A 22,544-nucleotide genomic window follows, 5' to 3' on the forward strand; every position below is an offset into this window, starting at 1 on the left:
GCTCTGCGCGCGCCGGGAGGCCTATGTAAAATAGGCTTCCCGGCGCGCAGGGCCCTGCTCGCCTAAATCCGCCCGGTTTTGGGCGGATTTACGCGAACAGGGCTCTGAAAATCCGCCCCTTAATAAAAGAACTAATGTGTATCTGTCTCCATACTCAAGCCTAGCCGGTGGTCCCTCTCGGGATATCTTCCCAGGGGTGAGATCATCTGCCACCGGCCCAGGGATCCACCCACATCAGATTCATTACAGATTGCTACTCCTTAGCAAGACGATATCTGAGACACTACAAGATTGCTGACTCCTCCTTCTTTAGGAGCCATTAATAACAAATTGCTACTCCGCAGTCTAACTAACAGCAGATTAATTTCAGCAATAGAAGGTGGGACCAGATTATGCTGGGATTTAAAAACCAGAGTAAGTGCTTTGAATTTAATCCGCCATTGGACAGGTAGCCAATGCTAAAACTGGAGAGATATGTTCGTGAGTTGCTACCCAGTTGATCAAATGAGTGGCAAAATTTTGTATAAGTTGAAGAGATTTAAAATATGAAGGAGGAAGCCCCCCCAAAAGGACATTACAGTAATTGAGAGTAGACAGAAACAAGGCTTGTATAACAGAATGGAAATTAGCCTGATTAAATAGAAGTTTTAAAGACCGCAAAAGACATAGTTTATAATAAGAAACATTGACTAAAGAGTTAAAATGTGGCCATAAAGATAACAAGGAGTCTACATGAATCTCCAAATTATGCCCATGATTTTTTATAGCATCAAATGAAACACTCAGAGAAGCAATATCGGTTTTTGTTCACAATAGAAGCAAAACTTCTGTTTTCCTGACGTTCAGCAGCAGCTTGTTATCAGCCAACCAATTTCTGATCTGGGATATGTATGATGATACTTTCTCCAGAGCCAGATCCATAGAAGAAGAAATAGGAAAGAAGAACTGGATATCATCTATATAATTTTAAGAGACATCCAAGCGAGAAAAAAGTGAGCAGAGAGGAATTAAGTAGATATTGAAAAGAATAGGCAAAAGCAAAGACCCTTGTGGAACCCCTGTGGATAGGGGAGATGCGTTCGAGAAAGCACCATCAATTGTCATCCTTTAAGACTGGTCTAATAGAAAGGAGGAGAACCTGGAATGGCCCCGATACCAAGACTTCTCATGTGAGTCAACAAGATCTCATGATTTAGGGTATCAAAGGCTGAAGATATGTCTAACATTACAAGCAAAAATTTGGTCCCTGAGTCAAATCCCTGATGAATAAGGTAAAAGATGGACAAAAGTAATTTCCATATTATGAAGCATATGGAAGCCAAATTGTGAGTGTTGTGACCACAATCTACAGGTCCTGATGTGGGTGCATCCACTAGTTCATGGGAGAGCGTGAGCCCCTGGACCACGACACGACTCAGAGAGGATCCCCGAGCAACACCATGGGAAGTGAGCGCATGCAAGCATGGGCAGAGCAGGAACAAAGCAGGACTGGAACTAAAGCAAGGAACTCGGAACAGGCACAAAGCAGGATCAGCTCTCCACTGGACCTACACGTACCAAGGAGACCCAGCAACACAATGCTGGTCTCAGAAGTAGCCCTCCGGCCACTCGAAAGCCCTTTTGGACCCGTCGCTTGGGAAAGACGTGAGGCGTGAGGCCAGACGGAGGCTGAGGGCAGGAACAAGATGAAGACTTGGAACTTGGAAGGACTCAGATAAAGACTTGGAACTTGGAAGGACACAGAAGAGGACTTGGAACTTGGAAGGACTCATACAAGGACTCAGATTACTCGGAAGACTCAGATGAGGACTTGGAACTTGGAAAGACTTGGACGAGGATTCAGGTTACTCAGAAGACTCGGACGAGGATTCAGGTTACTCAGAAGACTTGGACGAGGATTCAGGTTACTCAGAAGATTTCAGGCAAGGTTTTTCAGGACTCAGGTGAAAGTACTGGGTGAGAACTGCATCACAGCACACCCTACACAGCCGCCCATGGCTGGTCGTGGACCACACTGAGTGCGAAGCAGACTCCAGGCGAAGTAGTGGAACTTGAGACTGGAACATGTCGAAGATTCAGTAGAGGCCTGCAGTGGGGCACGCCCTACACAGTCGCCTGTGGCTGGTCACAGACCTCGTTGAAGCAGAGCAGGTTCTGGCAAAGTCTTGGGCATGGATGGAAGCAGGCAATGAACTCCAAAGACCGGGACAGGATTCAAGACTTAGGATTCAAGACTCGGAGCATGGAACTCGGAACTCAGAACATTAAAAAACAAGGGTCTTCCAGAGACTTGCGCTACAGATGAGAAGAAGGCCTTGTACCACAAAGTGCCCTACATAGCCCCCCATGGGATGGTCATGGACCACAACAGTAGCACGCCAGGAAAGGTGGACGCAAGAAACTGGAAATTGGTTGCAGAGGTGAAGATGAAGGCATCAGGACCAAGACATCAGGAACACGGCACCTGTGGAACATCAGGACTCAGGAACAGAACATCGGAACATCAGGACATTGAACATCAGGACATGAAACAGGCAACAAAGGAACTCCAACGAAGGATGAGACCAGGAACACAGAACGAAGCCATCTAGACAAGTGAAGACCACGGAGGACCTGGATCGACACGGAAGAACATGGACAACCATGAAGTCATCCAAATGCATATCCCTACCAGAGAGAAAGTATGACACACCAATTCTGGAAATCTATTCCAAGTATATGATGCATCAAGATAAGAAGCACAGAACTGAGAGTTGGCGATGGAGGATAAGGGCATGGATAAGAGCATCTTGCCTGATGAATGAAGTGTTCATGAGAAGGGATGTAGGGAGCATTAAGGGAAATAATTTAATGATATGCTGCAGAATGAATGCACTTGTAGTTGAGCAAGAGAATTATGTGCAGAAGTGGGTAGGGAGCCAATGAAGTGATTTGAGAAGAGCAACACTGGCAGATGATAAGTTACACAGCTGAATTTTAGATAGATTGTATTGGAGCGAGACGGTTCACTGGGAGAGCTGTAAAAAGCAAGTTGCAGTAGCCAAAGAGGGAGGTGATAAGAACTTGGATCAAAGTTTTAGTAATTTATTCAGAAAGGATGGGCCAATTTTTGATGATGTTATAGAGATAAATTACACATTTTAGTGGTGTTTTGTATGTGTGTAGAGAAGGAGAGATAGAGAAGATGACCTCAAGGTTATAGGCAGATGGGACGCTTTATCCCTCTACCAGGTCTCCCTTCAGCCTCGGAGCTTGCTAAACTTTTTCTGAAGAATATCTTCCATCTTCACGGACTCCCCAAGTAGATTGTGTCCGACCGGGGACCTCAGTTTGCCGCCAAGTATTGGCGTTCCTTGTGCCGAAAATTCAATATTACCCTAAACTATATATCGGCCTACCATCATCAGCGAATGGGCAGGCCAAGAGAACCAATTGGTCCTTGAAGACATTTCTACGTTCCTACGTTAATGATCTACAAGACAATTGGTCGGAACTCCTCCTCTGGGCTGAGCTGTCACATAACACCCATGTCGCAGCAGTCACCGACACATCTCCGTTAGCAGTAGTCTTCAGAAGGCAGCCCCATCTGCCTCTTCCTGTACCTTTGGCGGTTCCATCTCCAGCAGCTCAATCCATGGCTCAAACCATTCGCCACATGTGGACCCGAGTAAGAGAGTGACTGGCACAAGCTGCAGAACGTGCCAAGCACTCCTCTGATCTTCATAGAGACCTGCTCCACTCTTTTGTCCAGGCCAGAAAGTGTGGTTGAGTGCTCGACACATCTGCCTAAGACTACCCTCGAACTGCCTGGCTTCTAAATACATAGGACCATTTCCAATAATCAGAAGAGTAGGAGCTGTTTCCTATCAACTGCAGTTACCTCGTTCATTGGGTATCCACAACACATTCCACGTGTCCCTGTTGAAGCCATTGGTTCACTCTTGGCCCTCTCATAAAGACCCTCCTGCTCCGCGTGTCTCTGCAGAACCAGACACGTCTCTCCAGGTAAGAGATGTCCTCGACTTCCGACGCTGCCGAGGCAAGTGGGAATACCTCTTAGCCTGGGAGGGCTATGGGGCCGAGGAGAATTCATGGGAACCATCTCAAAAGTTTCTCGATCTTTTGAAGACTTTCCAAAGAATACACACTGAGAAACCACGGCCACGTAGGGGGAGGCCTAGAAGGGGGGATACTGTTACGCGCCCCACCTGCGGCCATCCCACGTACAGGACCGCTCACCTGCATAGTTCCTCAGTGAGTCCCGGGACGACCTCCCTCGCAGTGGTTGCTAGTCCAGCTAGGCCCTGGCGGTCCACTTCGGTGGTCGCCGGGCCTTCTACTGAATTCCAGGCCTCACGCCAAGGTTTGGCGTCTTCCTCCATGCTAGCCATGCCCATATGCGCGCGCGGCCTGCCTCAAGACTTGTAGGGCCGAGGGCAGGACTGGGTTCCGCGGTGCGCCCTGATTGAGCTACGATATAAGGAAGTTCCTGTGCACTTTCTTGCCTTGGTAATCGGGTTAGTACTCTGCTAGATTGTCTTCGCGTTTGTTCCTTCTTGTTCCTATTCTCATTCCAGGATCCTTCTGTTCCAGTTCTGTTCCTGACTTGTTCCTGTATCTTCGTTCCTGAGTCCTGTCTGTTCCTGTGTTCATCTTTCTGCCTTCCCAGGTAGTATCCTCGGTCTGACTTCTAGCTTGTTCTTGACCTGTCTGCCTGCCTGCTGCCTGTCTATGACCTTAGCTAATTCCTGACTCAGCCTGTTCTTCATCTACTCATCTGTCTGCCACCTGCCTCAAGGACCTCTGCTTGCCTCTGACCTCCAGTATCTGACCCTTGCTTTGGTGATCACTCCTCGGACTGATCTATGGACATTGACCTTTCGCCTGCCTGACCACGCTTCTAGATTCTGGATCTGTTCTTCGCCTTGTTGTTACCAACTCTGTTCTGGTTCTCCTTGCTCCAGCTCAAACCTGACCGCTCCTTCTGTGTCTGTGGGCACGCCGGACTATCGTTCTCCCAGGAGACCCTGTGAGGTCCACCTAAGTCTAAGCGGCCCGGGTCCCTACGGGCTCCTCCCGGGGGACCTTGGGCCTCTAGTGGTGAAGCTCTGCCTAGCCTCTGTCTCCTTCAGTGCTCCACCCCCTGGGGCCAGTTACCTCCTGTTTCCTTTCAGGAGCTATTCCACCCTTGCCCCAGGCCAAGGGTCCACCCGTGAGCACAACAATAAGCACCAAAACACATAACACGATGCAAATTTTTAAAAGGGGAGGGATTGGGGGGGGGGGGGGATTTCTGCAAAAGTGGGCTGGCTTCACAAAGTGTGAAGCCATAACATACAATATCACACAGTTTTAATGCTGAAAATAACTATACCTTTTCCAGTACTGTTAAACTGTGTGATATCATGCATTAAGCCTATAATGCAATTTGTGATTTATTCACAAATTCTGTTTTGGGCATTTTTAGGTTGGGGAGGGGCCTGTGGAGTGGGAGGAGGAGGAGTTGGGGGAGAGGGAGAGAGAGCCTCTGGGGATAGTATCATAGTAAGCAGCTATTTAAGCTACTATTGGAGGCCCACCTAGTAACTCGAGGTGAGATTGAAGTGAGATTAATATAACTTGCCTAATATTACACACGATGTAATTTTGGTATATAATGCTTACCATGTAAGCACTTACGTTTCTGCTTATTTGCTTTGTTCTCCTGTTAGAAATTGTTTAACCTATCCTTTCCTCTAACTACCAAGTTCCACATTCCCTGTTATAATGTAATTTCCTGCTTCTATTGTTAACTGTTTTTTTCCCCCTAGTTCATTGTAAACCGGTACGATAAGACCTGGTCTTGAGCATCGGTATATTAAAAGAATTTAAATAAATAAATAAATAAATAAGTAGTAGTGTAGGGGGTTAGGGGTCACTTTTACATGCAGAGTGAGACGTATGAACAGAACAGTATGCTCTTGTGAAGATTTGATGTCTTTCGGAGTGAGGAAACCCACCCAAAGATGAGATTTAAACAATGTTCTCTCAACCTAGCTTGATGTTACCCAGGTAGAGAGTCCATCAATTCCATAGAGCTAATAACTAAGAAACACAATTTTGGGCTACATATGGAAAAAGATGAGGGCACAAGAAGGCACAAAATTATTTTCTGCTATAAAATATTTTCAATTATGGAGCAACTAAGATCATACAATCTAGTCAAGACAAGATACATGAAAAACAAAAGCCTTTAAGAATTTATTTGGGAGAAGAATGTAGGAATAAACTTTCAAAGTTTTCGTGTGTAAAAAAGCGCATATGTGCATGTATGAGAGGCATCTGCATCCAATCTGTATTTTCTCAACATGTAATATATGTGTGTATATGAGCATCTGTGCATAAATACATAAAAAAAATAGGGCATGTTGGGGCATGATTACTATGTACTTGCGTAATGAGCTATTTTAAAAGAGACATATGCACAAACATTGAACATAGCCAACATGTATCTGGCTATCATCAAACAGTTACTAAACCAGATGGAATTAGTTATTACCATAGAGAAAACAGAATTCCTACATTTAGAACGTAAAAACATTGAAATCATTCAAAACACAATCATACTCAAAAACAACCAAAAAATAGAATTAGCAGAGAAAGTAAGAAGCCTTGGAGTGATAATTGACACAGAGCTTAACCTGAAACAACACATATCTTTAAAAGTAAGGGAAGGATACACCAAACTCATGACTCTTAGAAGACTAAAACCACTACTAACAACTAATAATTTCCGTTCAGTATTATAAGCTCTAATTTTCGCTAGCACTGATTACTGTAACACCCTCCTACTTGGTTTACCATACACCACGATAAGACCACTCCAAATACTGCAGAACATGGACGCAAGAATTCTGACTGGTAAAAGTAAAAGCTGAACTACGCTGGTTACCCATCGAGCAAAGAATACAATACAAAACCCTATGTACCATACATAAATTAATACATAATGAAAAAGCTGAATGGCTGAACACAGCCCTTCGCGTACATGTCCCTCACAGAAACCTGAGATCAGCAAATAATGCTTTACTAACCATTCCCTCAATTAAAACAGCAAGACTAACCCAAGTAAGGGAAAGAGCGCTTTCCTTAGCAGGACCTATACTGTGGAACACCATGCCTGTCGAAATCCGCTTACAAAGAGACATCAAAACCTTCAGAAAAAATGTAAAAACATGGTTATTTAAACAAGCGTACAACAAAGAGAAAGTAGAGTAGAACACAAGGAAAATGGGAGGCAATCTGCAGTACACCCATGCACACTACCCTAATCTATACGGGTATGTATTTTATTTTTATATATATTCGCTCACCACCAAAGAATAAGAAATTATAAGTTATCTATTTTAAATCTGTCACTGATAAGAATGGACATGATGTATCACACCCACCAATGAGTAATTATAACAAACTATGTTACCGTAAATTGTTGGCACCTGTTTAGTGGATAGAAATCAAGATATTTTTCCAACATTAATATTTGTGCCTTATTGTAAACCGTTGTGATGGTACCTAACTAAACGACGGTATAGAAAAGTTTTTAAATAAAAAAAAAAAAATAAAAACCTAATCAAAACTATTTGAGTGCTTTTACTATTGCTGATTTATGCACAGAACTTCAAACTTTCATGCTGTTTTGCCACTTACTGTTTTCCAGGCTAGCTTTTCCGGGTTAGTGGACATGCAGCAGGCTAGGGGGTGGCAATGAGGGTCCCTGGGACAGACTGGCCCATACTGGTGGTTGCTAACTGAGACATTCTGGGCTATACTGAGGGATGTGAGTAAGTGTACCTGGAACATATTGGGCTATATCGAGGGGTAACAGTGAGTATATCTGGGACTGACAGGGTTATACTGGGAGTGGGATTCTGTGGTGGTAAAACCATCTAATGGGTTTATGGGTACTCATGTCACAACAGTTAAAGAGAGAGGGAGAACAGAGGAAGAGGACGAGATACCCCTTACAGAGAAAATACAGGACTAGGACACAGGTTTTTGGATCTTTCAGAAGAGCAAGTGTTGCATCTATTCAAATTCAACAGCAGTTAGAGCAGAACATGCACTCTTCCACCCGCAGGGGCCACATCTTGCCTGTACGCTCAAGATCACTATTACTCTGATATTTTTGGCCTCTGGTATCTTCCAGACATCTCATGGCAGGAATATGCCAGTCTGCCAATATGCCAGTCTGCCAGCTCCATGTTTATAGATCAGTTCCTGGCTATCAGTCTAAGGAAAACACATCAATATATCTCTTTCCCTTGGAGCAGACAGCAACAACAAATTATAACTGATCTCTACAACACTGCATACTTTTCCTCTGACTTGGAGGCTATTGATTATATTCATGTCCCTTTAAGGGCACCAGGAAGAGATGAGGCTACCTACCATATCCACAAGGTCTTCCCCTCCCTCAATATGCTAGTGGTCTGAGATGCCAAGGGCATCATCTTAAACTTTATGCCCAGGTTTCCAGGATCCAGTCATAATACCTATATCCTCTTATAGTTAGGAATTCATGATCATTTCCAGGAAGGCCACATTACTGGGGGCTAGGGATGTGAATCGTTTTTTGACGATTTAAAATATCGTCCGATATATTTTAAATCGTCAAAAATCGTTAGGGCCACGATACAATACCAATTTCCCCGATTTATCGTCAAAAAATCGTAAATCGGGGGAAGGGGGAGGGCAGGAAAACCGGCACACTAAAACCCCCTAAAACCCACCCCCGACCCTTTAAATTAAATCCCCCACCCTCCCGAACCCCCCCCCAAATGCATTAAATTACCTGGGAGTCCTCCGTAGCGGCGGTCCGTGGCTAAATCGGGGGAAGGGGGAGAGCACGAAAACCGGCACACTAGATCGTGAGGTCTTCAGCCGGCGCCATTTTTCAAAATGGCCGCCGCAAAATGGCGGCGGCCATAGACGAAAATGATTCGACGCAAGAGGTCGTTCCGGACCCCCGCTGGACTTTTGGCAAGTCTTGTGGGGGTCAGGAGGCCCCTCCAAGCTGGCCAAAAGTTCCTGGGGGTCCAGCGGGGGTCAAGGAGCGATTTCCTGCCGCAAATCGTTTTCCGTACGGAAAATGGCACCGGCCATACGCATATGGCTGGCTCCATTGTCTGTATGGAAAATGGCGCCGGCAGGAGATCGACTGCAGGAGGTCGTTCAGCGAGGTCCGGAAATCTCGCGAGGGTTCCGGACCTCGCTGAACGACCTCCTGCAGTCGATCTCCTGCCGGCGCCATTTTCCGTACGGAAAACGATTCGCGGCAGGAAATCGCTCCTTGACCCCCGCTGGACCCCAGGAACTTTTGGCCAGCTTGGGGGGGGCCTCCTGACCCCCACAAGACTTGCCAAAAGTCCAGCGGAGGTCCGGAACGACCTCTTGCGTCGAATCGTTTTCGTCTATGGCCGCCGCCATTTTGCGGTGGCCATTTTGAAAAATGGCGCCGGCTGAAGACCTCATGATCTAGTGTGCCGGTTTTCGTGCTCTCCCCCTTCCCCCGATTTAGCCACGGACCGCCGCTACGGAGGACTCCCAGGTAATTTAATGCATTTGGGGGGGGGGTTCGGGAGGGTGGGGGATTTAATTTAAAGGGTCGGGGGTGGGTTTTAGGGGGTTTTAGTGTGCCGGCTCACGATTTTAACGATTATGACGATACTTTACACACACAAACGGCAACAATATGATTCCCTCCCCCTCCCAGCCGAAATCGATCGTTAAGACGATCGAGGACACGATTCACATCTCTACCGGGGGCTGACTTCTAGGTAAGAATGTACTTCTCATTACCATCATGCTTCAACAAACTTCTTCTTTTGGTCTCTCTCATATCTAGCTAGATTTACAACATTGATCCTGAAGGATCACTTCTACTTCCATCAGAGAACTATCCCCTTGTCCAACACTAAAGGATTTAACTCTGTTCTTCTCTGTGTTCTCCCCTATAGGTGATAGAGGATATTCACTCAAAACCTGGCTCGTGATTTTAATTAATAATTTAATAGGGATGTGAATTGGGCTTTGGACGATTTAAAATATCGTCAATATTTTCAAAATCGTCAGCAATCGGGGGCTCTCCAAAAACAATAGGAAAACCCCACGATATTGATCGTGGGGCTTCCCTTATCGTTTTGGGGGAGGGCGGGAAAAAACGGCACACAAAAATAACCCCTAAACCCACCCGACCCTTTAAAAGTAACCCCTTAGCTTCCCCCACCCTCCTGACCCCCCCAAAACCTTTTTACATGTACCTGGTGGTCCAGTGGGGATCCCGGGAGTGATCTCCCGCGATCTCCCGCTCCGTGCCGTCCTCCGGCTACCGGGCTGTCCTTTGCCCTTACCTTGTGACAGGGTATCCGTGCCATTGGCCGGATCCTGTCACATGGTAGGAGCACTGGATGGGCGGCGTCATCTTGTGCTCCTACCATGTGACAGGGGCTGACCAATGGCACCGGTAGCCCCTGTGACATAGTAAGGGCAAGGCTATTGGCGCCATTTTGGTTCCTGGCACCCGACGGCACGAGTGCAGGAGATCGCTCCCGGACCCTCGCTGGACCCCCAGGGACTTTTGGCCAGCTTGGGGGGGGGGGCCTCCTGACCCCCACAAGACTTGCCAAAAGTCCAGCGGGGGTCCGGGAGCGACCTCCTGCACTTGGGCCGTATTGCCAGTATTCAAAATGGCGCCGGCGCTAGCCTTTGCCCTCATATGTCACATAGGTCCACCGGAGCGCACTGTACTGTATCGGCCTGTAGGTTTACCATGAGAGGTCATTATTTTTTTTATTGATAAAGGAAATTAAATCTCTCTACCCAAAAGCTACAAGATGTTGTTTTCAATGTGACCTACTATAGTCTTATACAAGATATAGGATATAGAGTTCACCTGATCCATTTCATGCTATAACTTGGATAAATAGTGTAGTTGCTGTGTGAGTCCACTTGAATGCTCAGAAATAAAGGTTAACAAACACAAAAATATACAAGGTGATATCTTTTACTGGACTAGCTTTCGGGAGTTTACATTTCTTTATTCAGGTCCAAATGAATGAATAGATTAGAGTAAAAGATGGCTTGCCATAAAATGCAACTGAATTATAAAATGCATCCAGAGGTGGCTTGCTCTATTGGGCATCCTACTAGTGGGTCAGTTTGCAGAGAGCTTCAGTGCTGACCTGTGCATCTGCAACCTGTCTGGGAAGGCGGGAAACAGGAGGGGAGAGGCTAGATTAGGGAGCAGAGTAGCTCTTCTTCAGTCTGCTCTGCTCTATCTAGTCCAGATTCACCCCTCTCCACCTGTTCCCTGAAAGACAGGTGGGAAGGGGCTGGATAATGGAGCAGCGTGCTTATTTTCTTCTCCACTCTGTCTGCTCCAACATCTGCCTCCCCTTCCCTCCTGTTCCCTGCAGGCTGCCTAGGAGAGGGAAAGGCTGGAGCAGCAAGCAGAGAGCTGTTTTCTGCTGGGTGAATTTCCTTTCGCTAGGGAGAGGGAGAGGGCTTGGGTCAGTCGGCACTACATAGTAACATCCTGCACTGGAAATGAAACACGGCTTGGCAGTGTCCTCCCTCCAAAGTGGGGTAAGTGCTGATCACCATCATAAAAAATAAATTTGGTTAGAAAAATAATCACCTGTGAAGGAGAAGTATTCAGCTGACAAGAAATGTTAGACCTGTGGCAAATGGAAAAAAAAAATCTAATGAGAGACAAAGTAGTAAAATGTGTTTAGAAAGTGGCTGAGTGGGCCTGTAGTGCAAAGAGCTTTAGCCAACAGGAACCAGAAGCCCAGCAGTAAGAAAGAAGAAGAGAGACTGAAGCACTGATGGATGAGGTGGAAGAGAGAGAGAGACTTGGCATGCTTTTGGGAGCTATTGAAGCATGTGCTGCAGGAAAAAGCACACAAGGGAGTCAGACAGATTCCCTGTAAGCTGTTTTTGAAAACAATTATTTGGGCTATTTTACAGTTCACCCCTGCATAGAGGTTAGCAGAATTTCCTTTGCCATGAAAAAGAAAAAAGGAACAAAACAATACTTTCTTAAGAAATGCTTTTGCAACCTCAGCTGCAGGATTGTGAAATACTTTGAGTAAGAGTAATAGTTGTTCCCTACAATCCACAATAATATTTAATACCTCATATCTAGGAACCTTCGTTTTCCAATTTTTATTTCATTTTTCCTGGGACTTTCTCAGTGTTCATTTATAGAAAACAAAAATGGGAGCAAATCAGTGGAAAAAAAAAATGAGTCAATATTTTCTAACAGATTTTCTCTCCTTTGTTTCATTATTAATATAAACACTGATAAAATTCCCCGGAAAAATACAATAAAAACTTGAAAATAAAGGGTTCCTACTTACATCAAAACCTGTTTTCACAGCAAGACATTTTATGGGGAATATAATTTTTCAGCTTTTATCTTATAGAGACCTATTTTCAGGCAAATCTGAAGGATGAAAAGAAAATTGCTAACCACACATTGGATATTTCTCCTGGCAATTGCAGAGGCAATGTCTCGAGATTCGGCTTTAACAGGTAAGGATTTATTGGATTATTTGTTAGTACAAGATAAATATGTAAAGAGACCGATATTCAAAGTGTGTTTAGCACTACTTTGCTACATAATTATAGCTTATCTGGCTGTGGGGCTACTGAATATCTGGCTAAAAACCTACTAAAATATAACTATCACACCTCAAAATTCACAAAAGTAGTATTTAAATAGTAATGACCTTCATACTTGGTTTCATCGTAAATGCTAGCCGTGAACAGGTAGCATATTTGGATGTGTGAGTATTAAGAATAACACCGTATTCACCACTGTAAATAGAAAAGACACCGATAGCAAAAACTTGTTGAGATATGAGAGTCATCATACCACGCCATTTAAACGTGGGTCACCAGTGTCACAATTTTTCCATATACGATTAATTTGTTCAACGACGGCTGAATTTGACCATTAGGCAGTCTTATTAAGCCAAAGATTTTTGTCTAGGGGATATCTTAAAAAGGCCATTAGACATGCATACAAAAGGGCAAAATATGGTGATCGCAATACATTGTTACAATATAAACCATGTAAAGAACAGGATCGGATGGTTTGTGTATTACCTCAGAGCATGTCCACAGGGGCTATTATCACTTCTATCAAAAAACATTGGCATGTTCTGGTGCTACATGGGATATTTCAGGAGGTGCCCCTAATAGCCACTAAAAGGGGGCCGTAACATCAGAGACTGTTTGGTGCATTCCCAGTTGAGAGAAGTCATTCCAACAGAAGTGGGCACACACAGACAGTGTGGATGATGCTAAGTCTGTGAAAACACCATTGAAGGCACAACCTGGGTAGACCTAGTTATGAGACACAAAGTTAGGAGGAAGAATGATACAGATTGTCTGAATGAGTCAGTGATTTATATGATAATATGCCCCTGTCCAAAAGTATACGTGGGATTAACAAGTAGGTCTGTTAAACAGAAGATCATTGAACATCGTTTGCAGTTGCATATGGCAAATTTCACAGCACCAATAGTGACGCATTACATGGATAATAAACACATATTTGAACAGTTACAATGAACTGTCATAGATAACATTGCCCAAATGGGAGGGGATGTCTCAGCAACTTTAAATTATCGTGAACAATTCTGGATCTTTAAATTATGATCAGAACAACCAAGTGGTCTGAACGAGGAGTTGGATTGGATGTCTCTAATATAAATAAAGAACGGTGATTGGTTCTTTCGGAATATCCATGTGATCATAAATTTGAGTATGGAGTTGAGCACAGGTTAACCACCATTAGGACGCACTTAATCTAGGCCTGGATTTATCAAAATGTGATAGCAAAAGGGGTGTGTTTTATGCTAATAGGGAGTTTATTGTGATAATGTTTTCAAACTTTGTGATACATGCCAGGTCTGTTGTATTTGCTGCAGATAACCCCTGGAGGACCATGTTTAATGGTCCCAGGGAGTTCAGATGAGAGAGAGAGAAAGAGAATCTAGCCCTAATGCCCTAACCCTAGATAGATATTTGTATCTCTATGGGAAGCCCACCTAGTAACTCGAGGTGAGGTTTATGTATTAGTGTAGGGGGGTTAGGGGCCACTGTGACATTCAATGTGAAACGTATGAACAGAACAGTGCTCTCTTGTGAACATTTGAGGACCCTTGGAGTGAAGAAACTCACTCACAAATGAGATATGTGCAATGTTCTCTCAACCTACCTTGATGGACTCTTTACCTGGGTACCATCAAGGTAGGTTGAGAGAACATTGCACAAATCTCATCTTTGAGTGACACATGCTTTCACAAGTGAAATAACTTCATATATAATGTTGCACTAGAAATGTCAGAGGCTGCAATACTTTTATATGCAAACAATTTGCTCATACAGGGGCTGTTGCAATAACATGCATCCAGCCTAGCGCACAGGTTTAAGCGCAGTTGGATGCACGTTTTGGACACGCTAGACTAGCATCAGATGCAATAAGATTAGTGCATCCAAAACGCGCACCCAAACAAATGCATAGCTGATAGCACTTGTCACATGTAAATTCCATGTAGATTAGCTATTATCCCCGATGCAGAAAATTGCTGAGTACCCAGCGCACACTTTTTATTGCAGCAAATTTAACTCCAGCCCTGGAGGTGATGTTAAGTCAATCCGCAAGTCAAGGACACAGGAGAAATTTAAAAAATATGGTCCTCCATGGTTTCTTCTATTTAGTATTGTTGCGATACTTAAATCACCTGCTTGCAGTGTTTAGGAATAGATATAATGCAATGGCTTGATGTAAAAAAAAAAGAAATTCTGGATGCGCAATATACATGCTCCAGGCCGATTTTGCCCCTTGCTATGTGGGTGCATATTGGGCGAAACTGACCTGAAGTGGGTTAAAATGGATGCTTGTATTCAGTGCCCGTTGCAATTGTGGGTACCCTGTGCATTTGAGCGCATCCTTTTTACCGCAGCAGCTCATTTAAATATTGCATCGGGCATCCAGGAGACGTGGCTATGCACGCATTAGGAAGATGGGCGCTCAATAAGAGTGCTTTATTGTCTCAGCCCCACAGAGCCACAAGAGTTCTGGCTCCAATTAGAGGGATCTTGCACACATGATATATGCTGGGACAATGACACTATCTTATCACATAGGTTAAATATGTTCCCTTCTGCATGCAAAGATGGGCCCTTCCTTGAAAACCTCATCAATAGTGAGAATGTCCCAGAGGGCAATTTTCAAAAACCATTTACCTGGGTAAACGGGTATTTAAAAATTGTCTAACTTGTATGCAGGTAAAACATGCCTGCTTTTGCTCACATTTTCTGTAAGCAATCTCAGGGCAGGGCTAGGCTGAGGGAGGCAACAGCATGTATAGTTGTGCATTTCCAAAACTGCATGCATTTTTTTTGTCCAGAAAATATTACCCTCTGAAAAGTTGGCATTTGGTGGCAATGCTGTTCTTGGGCAAATTTTCAGAGGGGAAGAGTTCTCGTACTTTCCCTTTGGGAACTGGTGCAGAATCCAGGGGTGAAAGCATCCGCAGACTTTACATCTGCCTGCACAGTTTGAAAGCTGACCCCTATATAGTTAAGTAATCATTTTTAATGATGCAATTAGCTTTGGTACAAGGGATGTTCTTGTTCATAAATGTGCAGGATTGATTTACTTTTTTTTTTTTGCTTAATCACTCTCCTTATTTAAACCATTTACCAGAGGGAATGCTTGGCATACCGTAAGAACTAGGGATGTGAATCGTGTCCTCGATCGTCTTAACGATCGATTTCGGCTGGGAGGGGGAGGGAATCGTATTGTTGCCGTTTGGGGGGGTAAAATATCGTGAAAAATCGTGAAAAATCTAAAAATCTAAAAATCGCAAAACCGGCACATTAAAACCCCCTAAAACCCACCCCGACCCTTTAAATTAAATCCCCCACCCTCCCGAACCCCCCCCAAATGAGTTAAATAACCTGCGGGTCCAGCAGCGGTCCGGAACGGCAGCGGTCCGGAACGGGCTCCTGCTCCTGAATCTTGTTGTCTTCAGCCGGCGCCATTTTCCAAAATGGCGCCGAAAAATGGCGGCGGCCATAGACGAACACGATTGGACGGCAGGAGGTCCTTCCGGACCCCCGCTGGACTTTTGGCAAGTCTTGTGGGGGTCAGGAGGCCCCCCACAAGCTTGCCAAAAGTTCCTGGAGGTCCAGCGGGGGTCAGGGAGCGATTTCCCGCCGCGAATCGTTTTCGTACGGAAAATGGCGCCGGCAGGAGATCGACTGCAGGAGGTCGTTCAGCGAGGGTTCCGGCGCCTCGCTGAACGACCTCCTGCAGTCGATCTCCTGCCGGCGCCATTTTCCGTACGAAAACGATTCGCGGCGGGAAATCGCTCCCTGACCCCCGCTGGACCTCCAGGAACTTTTGGCCAGCTTGTGGGGGGCCTCCTGACCCCCACGAGACTTGCCAAAAGTCCAGCGGGGGTCCGGAAGGACCTCCTGCCGTCCAATCGTGTTCGTCTATGGCCGCCGCCATTTTTCGGCGCCATTTTGGAAAATGGCGCCGGCTGAGGACAACAAGATTCAGGAGCAGGAGCCCGTTCCGGACCGCTGCCGTTCCGGACCGCCGCTGGACCCGCAGGTTATTTAACTCATTTGGGGGGGGGGGTTCGGGAGGGTGGGGGATTTAATTTAAAGGGTCGGGGGTGGATTTTAGGGGGTTTTAGTGTGCCGGCTCACGATTCTAACGATTTATAACGATAAATCGTTAGAATCTCTATTGTATTGTGTTCCATAACGGTTTAAGACGATATTAAAATTATCGGACGATAATTTTAATCGTCCTAAAACGATTCACATCCCTAGTAAGAACAGTTCTATAGCCAGACGGGACAACCATGGTAGTGGAGGCCATCTTCCCTCCCTCTCTGGGACTGAGCATACCGCATGTGTGTGGTGCATCCTGGTCCAAGCAACCCCTAGCAGATCGTAATTGTGAATGTTAATGTAAATCATTTCTGCACAGTTGATTTCCACTAATTAAGGTTGCCATTGACTTACTGTAGCGATGACTCTTACAGGTTGCTTGCATGAAAAGCCAAGGTTGAGATATCGTGCACGGAGTGAGGAACAGTTTTACCTTCAATGTGATTCACCACATCCACCATTTCAAAATTCAGTCCATTTCTTCAACCACTCCTCAGTCAAATGGTTCCGACAGCAAGAAAATGAGACTTTATTAGAGCTTGAGAACAGCAGCAAAGACAGTAACACCCTTTGGTTTTTACCGGCAAGAATCAATGACTCTGGAACATACATCTGCACATGGTACTACAAAGACTAATTAACAATACATAAGTATGAAATGATGCTTGTGTTTGCAATGGAAAAAGTACCTCCGGTTTAATGAAACAAGAAGTGTTTTACTTCCATGTGAATGACCTCTAACTGAAAAGAGTAATATGCACCACTGTTAGATAAATTGTGCCAGAAAGCACTAATATCATTAATTTTTTCAGTCTGCAGTAACGGTAACACTTTCCATGCCATTAGTGAGTATTGATGATTAGAGGCATGAGCTGAGTCTCAGGAGCTTTGATTTCATTTACTTGATGCTAACTTATCAGGAGAGACCCAGTCTGTCACAACATTTCTTAAAATTAGACACTGAGTAGCTTTAGGCTGCCATTTGGGACTCTGATGGCAATAGTACTACAGACATGCATTTGTACACCTTGCAATATTACCAATGAGGCCAATATTCAAAACTTACTAAATTTAGTTTTCAGGTCCCATAAGCAGTCTCAAAATTTGTCCCATAATATGTATTTACCCAAAAATTCAGATTAACACAAAAGCCTTGTCTTCTACTGGGTCCTGGGGAAGAGGGGGTAGATACAGTAGCAAAGAACACCTATATCAATTATTTTCATTATATCTTTAATTCCTTTATGTTTAATGCTTAGAGTCTGTAGTATCTACAACAGAGTAAAAGCAATACATTCATAAACACATACTGTAAATAAACTAAAAATACATACATAAAACAGACAATACAACAAACACCGCTGAATCAATAAAACTAATCAGCCATTACTCAGCAATAAATAAAAGATACTATACTAATTCAATTCCTCAAAAGCCTGCTCAAATAGATGTGCTTTCAGCAGCTTCAAAAACTTGCAGATTACCTTTTAACTTGCAGATTACCTTTAATAGGGACAATAGGACTCTATATATATATCCTGTATATATCTAGCACTGTAGATGAGTACATTCAACTCAGGGTGGCTTTGGAGGTTGGGCTTACATACACAGAGGAAATAACTAAATTTGCAATCACTGAAGAATTGTTATCAATTGTACAAATCAACTCCTCTTGTACTTTTCATCAATTTAAATGGTAGAAATTCTCTCTCTCACACACACACATTGATGAATCTAGCTGTTAAAAATCCCTGCTAACTTTAGCTGGATAAGTTATCCGTTGACTGCTTTTCTGAATATTTACAGCATTTAGCATATGTCCAAGTATTACATTTTTACTTTATTACTATTTTTTTGGCTTGACAGGAACCTTTGGATTTCCAACTCAATCAGATCCAGCTTTCAAGGAATTTTGCTCTCATATTTAATCTACCCTTCCATTCAGCCCAACTTTTGCAGGGACAATCCTTCATTCAAGAGCCACAGATTCCTTTGGAACCCAGAACATATGCACCCAGAGCCTGACCAACAAGGGTTAACGTGATTCCCGCTCCCAACCAAGGATGCAAATACTGCATCTGTAGCATTCTCCAGGTTTAGTCAGTTTGAGGAGTAGAAGCCGAATTCAAGAATCTTTGGCATGGCGCCCCTCATTGCTAGCATCTCGGGTGGCTTCCTGATGTATGGGGAAACCTATGTACGGTTTATACCATTTCAGAGTAGAAAATTAAGAAAAGAAACGTATCTGATGATATTTTTGGTTGTGATTTCTGGTCATTTGCAATCTAAGCTTTTGGTCTGGTGGAGGTTCGAATTCCAAGTTGAGTTCCAACATTTAAATCCCAAGCATTGGTATGGATGCTGTCCCTTAATCCCTACTTGGCCTTCTGGTTGGCCTCAGTGACAAGGGTCAGCGACTCTCTTATTCTAACCAAAATAATTGTTAAACAATCTCCTCAACAATCAGCCCGCTCTCCATTTTAAAAAAAATCCAATTACCATAGGTATTCCTTCAACTGCTTTTATTTTTTTGCTTCATATGTCCAATTTCAGAAAAAAAACCATAACTATTCTTCAGGTAGAAATGCAATTCTCCAGTAACTAATCACAGCCTACACTTCTGGGTTTGAAAACAAAACAGTTGCAGCTCCCACAAGCAAGCTATAAGACTTGGGTTAATCATGTTTTATAAGATAGGAATTCTAATTCTGCTAGTACTGCTCTTAGGTGATTCCTCAGTTCCGATAAAGCCTGGGATTCTGGATAGCAAGTGGTTTCCTTTCTTCAGTTATGAAAGTTCAGTTTCACACAGACAATTAGCTTTCAAATAGGGAAGTTCCATTCTGTATGGCTCACTCTCAAGCTGTGGTTTCAATTATATGGCCAATGGATGAGAGTTTCACATCTGTATAATCCTAATTCATTGATTTAGCAGTCAGTACCAACTTACTCATATGCAGATCCAATGTCTGGCTAAACATTTAGGAAAGCTTTTAGCTTTATAAAACATTCTTGATTAAAAGTCTTTACTCCTGTGTAGTTTCTAGATACAGCTTACTAACTGAGGAGAATTCTATTTCTGTGTATTACTGGAGAATAAAGGATAACTTCCCACTGCCGCCATCACATGCATTCCTTCTACTTCATTGGGTACATCCGAGTTCACAGCAGCATTCTTGAACAAAACAAACGAACCAAAATTAAAACAGGGTGCAGCATTTCTAGTTCCTGTCTTATCTGTCCCTCTTATCTGGCTTCCTCAGGCCTCTCTGTAAAACTTCTCTTTTCACCTTCCCCAAGGATTAGCAGTTCAAACTCTCCTTTTTCACAGTAGGCATAGAAAAAAATTCACTTAGCTCTGAGGCTGAGCTGATAGGTAAATCTTGCCTTCGGGTCTTCCTCATCCTCAGTGCCTTCATCCATGGTTAACAAAAGGCCAAGTCTGCCTCCTTTCACAGGTGGGTCCTTCCTTTTCCCCACAGCTCCATCCTTCTCCTTCATGTCTAGTTGTTCCCAGCCACGACCTCCTCCTCAGCCCCTGCTCAGCTGCTCCACAAGCCTCTTATAGCCCTCCCCGAAGTCTGAGAGGTGTTAACCAATTCAATTTGTCCTAAGCCAGATGTGATGGCCTCAAGGTCAAGAAACTAGGCAGAGGCATTATGGGAAATGTAGCTCCCTGCATAGCTACTTTTATTTACCTAATGCTGTACTACTCCTAGGAGTTTAATCAGGGATTCCTGAACAGGGACTAAGCCTCAAACTGGTGCATCACCGCAAATCAAAGTCTGATTTCCAATATGGCAAAGCTTAGCACTGCTACTGAATTATTGAACTGATCCTTGCACAATATATTTTTCTTTCATATGACTAGTGTGTCCATGTTTTATTTTTATTTCTAGGCAAGAAAATGATTGTGTCAAGATCATCCTTGAAGTTCATGGAAAGGAAAAGGCAAATTGCTCAGATTATGGTGAAAGTAATATATATATTGTTGTTGGAACTGGTAAATCCATTTTTTGTCCTGCAGTGAACTGTGACAATGATTTACAGAGGTCAGCAGAAAAGATAACATGGTACAAGGTAATCACTTTCATAAAACTATAAAAAAAATCATTGTGTAAAGTATTTTTTAAAGCAGAGGAGCAGAAGAATCTTAAGTGCCTCTTTACTAAGCTGCCCTAACGCAGCAACATGTATTAAATTCTCATAATATCAGCAACTCTTGAGTGAGAATATTACACAAAAATAGCCCGATGAGATCAAAATATTAAGAAACTTTCAGGGTCATTCATCAAAATGTGTTAGGCCTCTAATGCCCGTGACAGAGAGGATTGAGGAGAGAGAGGGGGCCAGCCTCTAGGATGGCACACATAGAGTCAACTATACCACTATAGGAGGGCCAATAAGTAACTCGAGGTGAGGTTATGGTGGTAATCTAGGGTTTTGTGGCCAGTTTTATACGCACAGTGAGACATACGAACAGCATCTTGCTTGATGGATTCTCTATTAGGGTACTATCAAGCTAGGGTGAGAGAACATTGTAGAAATCTTATCTTTGTGTGACTTTCCTCACTCAAAATTTATTTATTTATTTATTTAACATTTTTATATACCGGGATTCATGTAAGAATTTACATATCATCTCGGTTTACATTGTAACTGAAAAAAACAACAAGCATGTAAGAATGCGATTACATAGAACGGGGCATAAAACTTGGATCTGAATAAATGGGAAAAAACGCATAAATTATATTAAAGACATGAAAGACATGTTTATGGACCAAGTTTAGTCTGGCTGAGGATCTAGGTACATATTAGCTTTATTTAATGATCGGGTAATCTGAGAAAAAAACTTTGGGGTGATCTGCCGAGGAGATGGGTTGCTAAATTATAAGGGTAGTATGCAAGGATAGTCTGAAATTTAGCCTGTTGGCTAGTGTGGTGGTGCCAAAGGAAAGTCATTAGCATAATTGGAATGCTTGCTCACATCAAATCTTCACTGATGTGTATTGTGCTGTTCGTACGTCTGAATGTGCATGTAAAACTGGCCCCAAAACATAAGAAATTGTCATACTCGGTCAGACTAAAGGTCCATCAAGCCCAGCATCCTGATTCCAACAGTGGCCAAACCAGGCTAGAAGTACCTGGCAAGTACCCAAACACTATCCCATGCTACTGATGTCAGTAATAGCAGTGCTTAATTATTCCCTAATTCAACTTGATTGATAGTAGTACTAGTTAATGGACTTCTCCAAGAATTTATCCAAGCCTTTTTTAAACCCAGCTACATTAACTGTACTAACCAATTCCTCTGGCAACAAATTCCAGAGCTTAACTGTGCTTTGAGTGAAAAACAATTTTCTCCGATTAGTTTTAAATGTGCTGCTTGTTAACTTCTATTATCTAAAAGAATAAATAATCAAGTCACATCTACCTTTTCTAAACTTCTCCTGATTCTATCATATCCCCCCTCAGCCATCTCTTCTCCAAGTGAACAGCCCTAACTTCTTTAGCCTTTCCTCATAGGGGAGCTGTTCCATCCCCTTATCATTTCGGTCACCCTTCTCTGAAATTTCTCCACTGCAACTATATATTTTTTGAGATGCGCTAACCAGAACTGTACCCAGTACTTAAGGTGCAGTCTCACATTGGAGCGATACAGAGGCATTATAAGGTTTTCCATTTTATTCCCCATACCCTTCCTAATAATTCCTAACATTCTGTTTGCTTTTTTGACTGCTACAGCACACTGAGCTGTCGATTTCAATGTATTATCTACTATGATGCCTAGAACTTTTTCCTGG

General features: G+C 43.5%; 1 protein-coding gene across 1 annotated transcript in view; it reads left to right on the forward strand.

The window, feature by feature from the left end:
* The window catches only part of IL18RAP (interleukin 18 receptor accessory protein), a 120,579-nt gene that overhangs the window by 9,684 nt on the left and 88,351 nt on the right, over positions 1-22,544 (forward strand). Inside the window, exons 3-5 of the mRNA XM_029604832.1 lie at positions 12,451-12,573; positions 17,115-17,361; positions 20,640-20,820. Of these exons, the coding sequence (XP_029460692.1) occupies positions 12,492-12,573; positions 17,115-17,361; positions 20,640-20,820 (510 nt within the window). The 5' untranslated portion in view covers positions 12,451-12,491. The remainder of the gene's footprint in view (positions 1-12,450; positions 12,574-17,114; positions 17,362-20,639; positions 20,821-22,544) is intronic.

The sequence above is a fragment of the Rhinatrema bivittatum genome, chromosome 5 (assembly GCF_901001135.1).
Source record: "Rhinatrema bivittatum chromosome 5, aRhiBiv1.1, whole genome shotgun sequence".
NCBI lineage: Eukaryota > Metazoa > Chordata > Amphibia > Gymnophiona > Rhinatrematidae > Rhinatrema > Rhinatrema bivittatum.